Below are 11133 nucleotides of genomic sequence, written 5' to 3' on the forward strand. Positions count from 1 at the left end.
ACCCTTATCAGTGTCTGCAGTAAGCCTTTGCAAGTCCCTTCGTATCTTCAATTGTCCAGGTCCACAAATGGAGGTAGCCCAGCACAATACCCCGCTAAATCAGCAGGATCGATGGAGATAGGCTGATTCTCTGCAAAGCACACAACTCTGCGACAGGAAAATTACCATTCCAGAAATCCTAAAATACTCTACCCCCTCCAGCTTGCCTTGTTTACCAGACCAACTATTGATCCAAGTGCTTTGGTACACCCCTGACAAAATTAATGCTTTTGAGTTAACAACCACTGCTTCTTTCCCAGAACACTACTCATACGAGATTATCACAAGGTGCTACATCAAACCATGAAAGAAGCCCCCCCCCCCGGGGTAAGTCCCCCCCCACCCTAAACCTCACCTGATTACAATGCTAATTGCAGTCTTTTCATTTTGTCTTGATGGTACGATTGTATGGTGATCCAGGTTTATGGTTGTTTACCATTTTTAATTTTCCTAAACAAAGTTCTAGGGACAGTTATCAAGTTTTAAGCTTGTCGTTAGCTCAAAATAGTAGCCATCATAACGCTTGTTTACAAATTTTCCCGAAATGTCCTCAACATGTCCACCTTTTGAGGTAAAAGGTTAGTTTTATTGTATGCATCTACATCAATATAGGCTTAAACATTTGAAAGGTTAAAAAAACCAAACGTATACATTTCCTTTAAAGGAGTCTTTGGTTTTTATAAATGAACGACACAGTAACCATGGAGGAATAAATGATTCCTCCATGCAGTAACACAGTACAATAATATTACACAAGCCAAAAAAGCACCGTCTATGTACTCATAAAGAATACAAAAAACACACGTTTGGCTTCAGCCTCTCATGGACAATACATAAATTACCTGTTAAAAGATTTTCAGCAGCACTGACCTATGGAGGTAGTTTCTACCTCCATGACTGACCCAAGTCCACAGAGGGTTTTCTGGAGTTAAAAGACCAGACCAAGTAATTTAAACAACCAAAACAATGTTTTGCCTTTCCACACACAAATAACCATGACAACACAGGATGCTTCTCTCAAACATTACTTGTTTATTTCAAAACAATAAATAATTGCATGTTTATAAAACTTAGTGGCATTCAATTCAATTTGCACAATAAAAATGTGCATTACGACATCAGTTCAAGTTTCATGTGTGTTAATAGCTAAAAGATGAGGTGCATGCTCATGCACCTCTTTTTACAGCAAAAAAAAACCACCCAGAACTACAAATGTAACATGTGGTTTCTCCAGAAGACGATCAGAGCATACTGATTGCAACTCGAGTTGAAACCAATGGTTCTTTTCAGAACCTCCCCAGAGATAGTCATTACATGGTGTTACTTTAAACCTTTCCATATCGTATTTCCACCATGCAAAGTTTCAAACACTACTTCGAAATATCATGTATTGTGAAGTAGTCAATGCACTCTGTCAAATGAAATGTGAATTAAAAATAGGTAAAACAAGAAAACGACAAGAGTATTACATATTTGAGTCAAGTTTTACTGTTAGATAAACATATGAGACAAGGACATGACAAAATAAAAAAAAATCAGCACCAACGAATTCTGAACGTTGATAGTTTGTTGCACATTACAAACCAGTTTATATTTTACACCAATTATGGTTGTCGACTATACAAACTATCAAAAGAGCTGAACACAGTACACAATACTTTGATAAATTTTCACTGATACATTAGTACATTTATTTCTACTGGACACTGGACACTTTTGGTAATTACTCAAAATAATTGTTAGCATAAAAACATACTTGGTTACGAGTTATGGGAGCTGTTGATAGTATACAACAGTGTGAGAAATGGCTCCCTCTGAGGTACCAAAGTTTTCGAGAAAGAAGTAATTTTCCACTAAAATATTTGAATTTGATTTCTAGATCTCAGAATTAGATTTTGAGGTTCCGAAATCAAGCATCTGAAAGCACACAACTTTGTGTGACAAGGGTGGTTTTTCTTCCATTATTATCTCGCAACTTCGATGACCGATTGAGTTCAAATTTTCACAGGTTTGTTATTTTGTGCATACGTTGAGATACACCAAGTGAGAAGACTGGTCTTTGACAATTACCAATAGTGTCCAGTGACTTTAATCACTATACTATAATCCTTTAGAGACCTTGAAGACAACAAGCTGTTTGTACCAAAATTTCCATAGCAGTTGCAAAAGGCTGCAAGGTTCAACCTACTTCCATTCACTTAAAGAGGTCAAAGTAAAGGTCATGTCCAGATATGAAATTTTCAAATGTAGCAAATTTCAAATTTTACATAGTATCCCAATTTCTGTTTCATGTTATTTCTGTTGACATTTTTACTTACCAAATTTGATTATTAACACTACAAACAATGCATATCTGTTTTGTGATGATATACCAAAATGAATGGTCAATAAAGAGGTTAATGAAGTTTGCTCACAACACCCCAAGCACTTAACATCCAAGATCTCTGCTTCCCTCGTCTTCTCTGCTTCCTGTCTTCACTGAGTTCTCCCCTCTTGTTGACATATACTTCTTTTAAGTTCCAGCTTTAAATCTTACAGATCCATCACTACTTGTCAATCAACCTGTCGTCTGAGCAGATCTTAGTTTCAGAATCCGTTTGCTGAGATGTTCGGTGTGATGCTTCAAGTAACGGATCATATCTGCTTGTCTCTCTAGCAGAGAGTCGACGTATTGGCTGTCCCTAATAAAGCAAACAAGAAAATTATACCAGAGATATCTGATGAACAGCATCTTTTATAAATAATGAAACTCTTGTTTTTTTCTTGACTTGGAAAGAAAGTATTTGGAAATATAATTTTGTTAAAACTTATTTACAGAAAAGCAAATAGTTAATGGCCAGATGTTTAGACCTAAGCAGAGTCTTTCTCAAAGTTCAGACAGCGTACTAACTTAGACCCAAACCGGTTTAACTTTTACGAGCAGCTGGGGGTGGTCGTAAAAATAAAAACCCATTGCGTTCAGACAGCACAGAGTTAAACCCGATCTGGTTTATCTTCGGTTTTAAGAGGTCAAAGTAGACGCGACCGCGTTGCTCTAACATCCGGTTTTATTCATCAGATTCACGCACCGAGCATGCCGATATACTGAGTGCCTCATGCCCTGGATGATCATCAGAACATATTATTGGATACAAATGGCTCAATCGAACGCGGAAAACAGTTTTATCGCTGGGAGGATATGGGCACTTAAAACAAACACGAACACGACTCAACAAACAAAATATTGATACACACCGCCGAGAAAACTCACCAAAATATTGTCCATATTCCATGAAACAGAACACGTTTCATTTTTGTGTTTTATACCACTGTTTCCGATTTAATAAATACTTTTAGATTGGAAGTTGCGATCTCTCAAAAGCTGGTGCCGCGATTTTTATTCCGATTCGTTCATAAACACAACTACACACGTGCAAGTTACGTAAATACATGTGTACTTTGCAGTATTTTCCAAACTTCCCAACAACGTGGTGATCTTGCTGGCGTAGGGAATTTCCCCTACACACCTGAGCCTCGCACCCACTGCAGTTCATTCTCCTAATTTGAAAGTACAGCACGCTAGTAACAGTGACGGCAATAGAAAGTCACATCCACGGGATCGGTGATGGGTAACTATGGGATATCAGAGAGTGATCACTATGGGATGGCAGCGCTGTGCATGTGAGAAGCATTACAAAAATAAGTATGCTTCTTCGCTGCGCTGGTAGTATACGCATGAAAAACAGTTTCAATTTATTGTATGGCCTCAACAAAAAAAGCTTGGAAAATATAATTTTGTTTCAGAATTTTAATAAATCATGGGCATTGGCCTGTGTTAAACTGCATACACCGATCGAGAGGGTTTCGCCAATAAGCGGCAAGAAAGTAATATAATTATAAATACTCGGTGCTTTTCGGCATCAGAGGCAACAGAAACCGTATACAAGCACTCCGGGTCCCGGGCGTGTGCATTGAACCACACAATGGGTCGTCCGTTGTGAGTTAAAACCATGTGTCATTTTGTCCACACGCAGTGTTAAAAGATAAACCCGAACTGGTTTAGACTTAGACCGCCTCGCTGGACTGTTTAAGTTTTGGGGTTTAGACCCGATCCAGTCTAACTTTATTTGCGTTCACACGCACAAAAGTTGAACCCGAACCGGTCTAAGTGGACTTTAGTACGGCGTGTGAACGACCTCAATGGCTTAATGACAACACATGGCATGAAGAACATAAAGAGGTATGTAAGTGCATAGAGAAAAATTTCCTTTCTCTATGGTAAGTGTAAAAGAAGCAGTCAAGAGGAAATACACATGAGAGAGAGAGAGGCAGGGGGCAGAAACCACACAGAAAAAGCAAAGGGTTAACAATGAAAAAGGAGGCAAAGGGGTAGAGGGAAGGAGCTGGTTTGACCACACTGAGTTGGAAACACAAAGGACAATATCAAAGGTGGGGAGAGGGAGGAAATGTAATTAAGTGTGCTTGGTGTGTGAACCAGTAATATCAGGGTTAACCCCTACTCCTGCATGATAAGTGTTCTGGGTTCTCTTATGTACACTACCAACTAAATGTTCCATTCAAAGGACGAAGCACCTTGGCCTGTAAATTGACTTGACTTGCAAAACTTCAAAACTTGCAAAGATCAAGTAACACCAGGGTTAACCCCTACTCTTCCACGAAAAGTGTTCTGGGTTCTCTTACGTGCACTACCAACAACTACAGCTTAAATGTCCAATTCAAAGGATAAAGCAATATGACCTTTGACTTGACTTGCAAAAACTTGACTTGTGATTTGGCCCGAGCAAAGATGACTTGCGATTTGACTTGACGTGATAACAAATGACTCGTTAACAACCCTGTCAGGTACCATATAAAAGTATGAGCAGAATAGTTAAACAGACAATAAAGGATGATCTCTAATATATAGATATTACAGTTTTCTAATAGCTGGAGTCCATAGGAAACATAAAACAAATATCACGAGTCTCTTACCTCACGTTAAAACATGGTAAAATTGGTTTTTCTACAGACCGCTTCTAGCAAACTTTCTGAAAAACGCAAGGCCAAACAAACCTGCGCGACAAAGGAATCGTGATGTCAGTGGCGACTACTTGGTGTGGAAAATAGCACCCTCAGTTTGCCAAAGCTGGAGAACTGTGTTCAAACCCAATAAGGGGAATATCGTCACTGGCGTCAAGAGGTCATTATAATAGATAAGCCGTTTTTAACTCTCGGCTGAAAAAGTCGCGCAGCCGGGTGCATTTTTGACTCGAGTTATTCATAACTAAATGCAAATTTTGAGAGTAAAATGGTTATTAACCGGTATCTACGATGTCTATTTGGCCTTACCAGGTAATAGTTAAAATATTGAGATCATCCTTTATTGGCTCTTTAAGAGGAGTGAAGTCGGATGCTAACCTGTAACCGACGTCCGGTAGGTGAGTACTCGGCTGCATCACAGCAATCATCTGCTCTTCATGCTCAACGTCTGGCGCTAGTTTGGCGCTGTTAAACTTGTAAACAAAAACTGTAAACAAATATCAAAACAAACAAATTAATGGACAGAAATTGATGGTTTTTCTGAGACATAACTTTCCATTTAGAAAGAAGGCTTGTAAAATTAAATCTTTCCTAGATATATATGACATAAAAAAAACCAACTTAAAGGCAGTGGACACTATTGATAATTACTCAAAATAATTATTGGCATAAAACCTTTTTTGGTGAAAAGTAATGGGGAAAGGTTGATGGTATAAAACATTGTGAGAAACGGCTTCCTCTGAAGTGCCATAGTTTTCGAGAAAGAAGTAATTGTCCACGAATTTGATTTCGAGACCTCAGATTTAGAACTTGATGTCTCGAAATCAACCATCTAAAAGCACACAACTTTGTGTGACAAAGGTATTTTTTTCCCATTGTTATCTTGCAAGTTTGATGACCGATTGAGCTCACATTTTCACATGTTTGTTATTTTATGCGTATGTTGAGAAACACTAACTGTGAAGGCTAGTCTTTGACAATTACCAATAGTGTCCACTGTCTTTAAGTACTGTGTCTGAACGACCTCAAAGATACAAGTATATAAAGGAGATCTTACCTGCATATCTAAGGCAGCAGAAAAGTGCAACGATAGACTCAATACCAATGATGATCTGTAGGAAATAAACTCCATACACTGTTCCTGCCTTTAGGTTGAACGAGTTGGATGGTGACATGAACATATAGCACAGCATCACTGCTACAAGCATAGCAGCATTACCTAAGGGTCAAAGGGCAAAGGTCATATGTTTATAAGAAAACAAACAATCTGTCTTTGTGTCAAACTGCAAAATTCTTGCCCCTTTTTTTTTTATAGCTCAAAAGTGCTTTCAGATGTTGACAGTTGGCCTTGTGCCTTTCTCGGGTTGGGCTCTGGCTCTAGGCTATGTCTGCTGATGAACCACCCCATGCAAAATACACACTGCTCCAAAAATGTATAGACCTGAAAGCCAAGCTGCGATTCCACTGCTAGGCAGCGCGCAGAGCTCAATGGTTTTTAAGAATTTTTTAAGCAAAATTTTAGTTGAGCGCCCCCGCTGTCCGTCTATACATGTAGGTATTAGGCCTGGGCGAATTATTCGAATATCCGGTTAATGGCGAATAGGTTTTCTTATCCGTAACCGCGAATGCCTTTTTTTTCTTAACCGGATATCCGCAAAGGGCGCGAATACCTATTTACAAACCGGATAATTCTGTAATTACAACCGAGTAACCGGATATTCTTTAATATCCGAATATCCGCGGACGTCGGGCGACAACTGATATGAATGTTTTGTCTGAATCCTTATGAAACTTCTATTAAGACAGCATAAAACAGCATATATTAAGTATTTAACTATGCTCACCTCCGTGAAGAGTTAAAACAATGACATTTCTGACGTAATTTGTTCAAAGATTACAAAAGTTTTCCTTCACGTAGAGTCAATCACGATCAAAAGAAAAAGCAAATCGCCATCTTTAAATTAGATCCGGTCATTTTTATGAATGAACCGAGTGACACTGTCTAAAACTAATATCAATCCGCCCATAAGATCTCATTCACAAACGAACAGCGCCCTCTAGGGGCCAAAAAAAAAATTTGTAATTTTTTTTTAATTTTTTTTTTTTTAAATAGCGCCCTCTAGCGGCAAAAAAAACTATTCGAATATCCGGTTAATTTCGGATAGTTGGCCAGCGGTATCCGAATAACAAAATTTCACTAATCGCCCAGCACTAGTAGGTATTAAATGCTTGTCGGTGGGCCTTGTGTGATGGAATAGATAAAAGCCAGCCCTGTTCCCTTCGTTTTCGAAAGGGCAAGGGTAAGGCTTATGGCTACCTTTCAGGAAATTATAAATTCCTATCTGAGCATGAAGGCAATGACTAGGAGGAATGGAGGCAATTGCCTTCATTGCCTCCATAATAATAACCCGTTTTTATATAGCGCTTTTCACACCCGCAGGGCGTCCCAAAGTGCTTCACCTGGTCACCCCTGGTCACTGGGCCTTCTATCGCTTCTTAAACCATCTCAGCTCCCAGGTGGGGAGTATACAGCCTGTGCAACATTAATATGCGCTACTCGGCTAAATCACTCACAAGAACCATCTCTGCCCTCACAGGTACCCATTTACCCCTCCATGAAGTATCAGGACTTGAAAGCAGATAGTAAAGATTTCTCACCTAAAGAAAACATGAACTCTGTCGTTCGTCTGATGTATCGAGTACTCTGTGTGAAGTCCAGATACCCATAGCGTCTGAGCACAATGTGTTTATACTGAAGATAGCGGTCGATAATTAAAAGTAGTAACCACATAGCAGGCTGAGCAAAGGCGACGTAGGTAAAGGCGTCGTCAAGCTGTTGTGCTTTGGTCTCGTTGGGATGAATATGAGGCTCAATTACGTAGGGTAGGATAATTGAGCCGGCCAGAAATAAGACCTGCAAAAGAGGAAAGTCAATAGACAATGTTAAAGCCATTGGACACTTTCTGAACAGAACAAAAATTAAAAGTTCACAGATTAACAAATAACTTACAGGGTTTACATAAGATAATGGTGAAAGACTTCCCTTGAAATATTGTTCCATGAAATGCTTTACTTTTTGAGAAAACATTAAAACAATTATCAATTCTCGATAAATATGTATCGAGAATAACAGATTTATTTTAAACACATGTCATGACACGGTGAAATGGCGGAAACAAGGGTGGGTTTTTCCGTTATTTTCTCCCGGCTCTGATGAACGATTGAGCCTAAATTTTCACAGGTTTGTTATTTTACATGTATATATAAGTTGTGATACAAGAAGTGAGGGCCTTTGGACAATACTGTTTACCGATGTTGTGCGATTGCTCTGAAGGAGATCCTGTCCTCTGGAGATTCCGCCCCCCCCCTTGTGGCAAACTGTGTACAAAATTCTTATGATAGATATCCTTATGACATGGGCACTGGTGGTTGTTTAAATGTCAAAAAAATTTGGGGCTGAAAAGAGTTTAAAGGCACTGGACACTATTGGTAATTACTCAAAATAATGTTAGCATAAAAACTTACTTGGTAACAAGCAATGGAGAGATGTTGGTAGTATAAAACATTGTGAAAAACAGCTCCCTCTGAAGTGACGTAGTTTTCGAGAAAGAAGTAATTTTCCACTTAAATGTTTGAATCTTATGTCGAGACCTCAGAATTGGAATAAAGTATCTGAAAGCACACAACTTTGTGTGACAAGGGTGTTTTTTCTTCCATTATTATCTCGCAACTTCGACGACCAATTGAGTTCAAATTTTCACAGGTTTGTTATTTTGTGCATAAGTTGAGATACAGCAAGTGGGAAGACTGGTCTTTGACAATATTACCAATAGTGTCCAGGGCCTTTAAGGAGATACAAAGAGTCTGATTTTTTAAATAGTAGTAGCCCAAGGCTGAATCCGAATTGGTGTCTATGGCTATGGCTACGACTGTTGCTAAGGGTGTTGCTAACTTGCTAAGGACCTCCTATACCTCAACACATTATGACGCGGAAATCTAGCCGTAGCCGAAGCTGTAGCTGCTGATTCGGATACGGCCTAATACTCACTATCAATATAATCTGACATACGGCAACCCACAATGTGTTGCACTTCTTAAAGTGGCACTCCTCCTCAGTCTGAAGATGGTGTGTTATCAAAAGATCTTCATCTTCTGGCGATTGTAAGATGCTGGGCTCACTAAAGAAAATACCCTGTGAAAATAATATTAAGATTTTATTCAGTTAACAAATCAATTCAAAATCAATTCATGCAGAATATTCACTTTAAATACCACAAGAGTTCTAAATACAATGATAAATAGAAACAAGAATAGTGTGTTGACACACACAAATGCCCCCTGAGTTTCGTTATGGACACAACTTCTTTTTTAAAGCTATTTATAATGACAAATTTGCTGCAAGGGCATGAAGGGGTCTAACTCTAAAATCAAATAGGCTTCTTGGAGATCACAAGACCAAGGACAAGTTTCCGTATGGCGCCACCACTTTTTCATTCTATATGAAATAATATAGTATCTAATTTACCTCAATGATATATCCCTTTTGGTAAAAATGAGTGAAAGTGGTGGCGCCATACGGAAAGTTTTCAGCGCTGTGTACGAAACAACCGCGGGTTCGAGGGAATTGTTTCTTGTTCATCTGCTCATTAAACAATGAGTAGTCCGTCGTATTAATGTTTGAAGATGACAACAGAACTTCGAGAAGAGGAATAACAATTATACTTGGGTATAACAAAACAATTGTGATTGGGGTCCATGGGTTTTGTACACCCTTGGCTTCGCCTGGGGTTCCATTTTCCCTCTTGAGTGTACAAAACGCCATGGACCCCGTTGTGGCGGTCTCGAAGCTCCGGCGGTCTCAGAGCTCCAGATTACCAAATACGGTAGTATTACGTCATGCCGTGCCTGCGCACACCAAGCGCCGTGCCGAGTACACTCTCGTAGTAGACTTAGGGACAAGTCGTTAATTATTGTCCCATGCGGTGAGATAGTCGAGTTGCAGCGGTGCTCTCCGCGCGTAAACTGCTGGTTGCGCAACTACTGAGCTGCCTGACTCCAGGCAGCTCATAGTAGTCGCGCAACCAGCAGTTCGCTGCAACTCGACTATCTCACCGCGTGGGACCATAAACGACTTGTCCACAAGTCTACTCTCGCAGCTGTCATGGCGGCGCCCATATCATGTGGTGAATGAGTGGAGCGTATGCGACAGTATTGTGAAAAAAGTAATCACCTTTATTATAAGTATTTGAGGAGTGGGAATTACAAAGAAGGTTCTTCTGAAAGCCAGAAAAGGGTTTTGGGTTGCCCCTCGGAAAAGTACTCGTACGATAACGAAACAGGTCTCAAAGATTTATTTGTGGCGGTAGGGGGGGAGGTACTCACGCCCACAACGACAGCATGCTACAACATCCCGGAGAGCTTGGCACGCCAGAGATCTGAGACCGTGACTACTGCGTGCCGAAATCTCCGGTGAAGTCACTCGGAGCTCTGAGACCGCCGGAGCGCTGAGGCCGCCACACCGTCACACACTACACAGTGTCGTGTGCAACAATTGAATTATTTATAAAATAATAAATAATGTACAACACACAGGAAAAAAAATCAGTAATAAATACAAATCAGTGTCAATTTATTTGTCATTGACATTGCTAGAAAAATAGAACAAATTTAAAAGAAATAAAAAAAGGAACGACAGATAACAAAAAAAACCAAACATTATTTTTATTAATTTTTTTCCCCTCGAAAATGGTGCAATACAAAAAATAAGATCATGAGATGGGCCTTGTTAATAATTATAACTAAATAAGAAACGTACCCCTCTCTGTCTGTGTCCTTCTCTTCCATCCCCATTGAGACTAACCATGTTCACACAAAACTACCACGACCAGTGGTTTTCACTAATTTCTGACAGTAGTAAAACACCGCAAAATGAAGTTTTAAATCATGCTGAAAAAAAGCAGACTGTTACGTTTTGTCATCATATCACGGGATACACGGGATGTGGTTTTTTATTTCTAAATGCAACAGCGCCACCGTGTGGTGAAATAAATAACTATATTTATTGAGGGCGCTATT

At 39.5% G+C, this 11133-nt stretch overlaps 1 protein-coding gene across 1 annotated transcript; it reads right to left on the minus strand.

Annotated features, from left to right (window-relative positions):
* Nucleotides 1-1051: 1051 nt before the first annotated feature.
* On the minus strand, nt 1052-11065 carry LOC139951255 (transmembrane protein 192-like). The gene is made up of 6 exons (XM_071950044.1): nt 10874-11065; nt 9107-9250; nt 7717-7972; nt 6116-6277; nt 5437-5545; nt 1052-2720 (listed from the first exon to the last, which is right to left on the minus strand). Exons 1-6 carry the CDS (start codon nt 10919-10921, stop codon nt 2597-2599), a joined length of 843 nt encoding a protein of 280 aa, XP_071806145.1. The 5' UTR covers nt 10922-11065; the 3' UTR covers nt 1052-2596.
* Nucleotides 11066-11133: the final 68 nt, after the last annotated feature.

This window comes from Asterias amurensis, chromosome 19, assembly GCF_032118995.1.
Source record: "Asterias amurensis chromosome 19, ASM3211899v1".
Lineage (NCBI taxonomy): Eukaryota > Metazoa > Echinodermata > Asteroidea > Forcipulatida > Asteriidae > Asterias > Asterias amurensis.

Excerpts from the sequence above, each read along its gene's own strand:
- LOC139951255 (XM_071950044.1), bottom strand. The coding sequence starts at position 10,921 with ATGGTTAGTCTCAATGGGGATGGAAGAGAAGGACACAGACAGAGAGGG. Across the intron at positions 9,251-10,873 it reads AAGGACACAGACAGAGAGGG|GGTATTTTCTTTAGTGAGCC; the intron begins GTACGTTTCTTA and ends TTATTTTCACAG. Across the intron at positions 7,973-9,106 it reads TATGTCAGATTATATTGATA|GTCTTATTTCTGGCCGGCTC; the intron begins GTGAGTATTAGG and ends CCTCTTTTGCAG.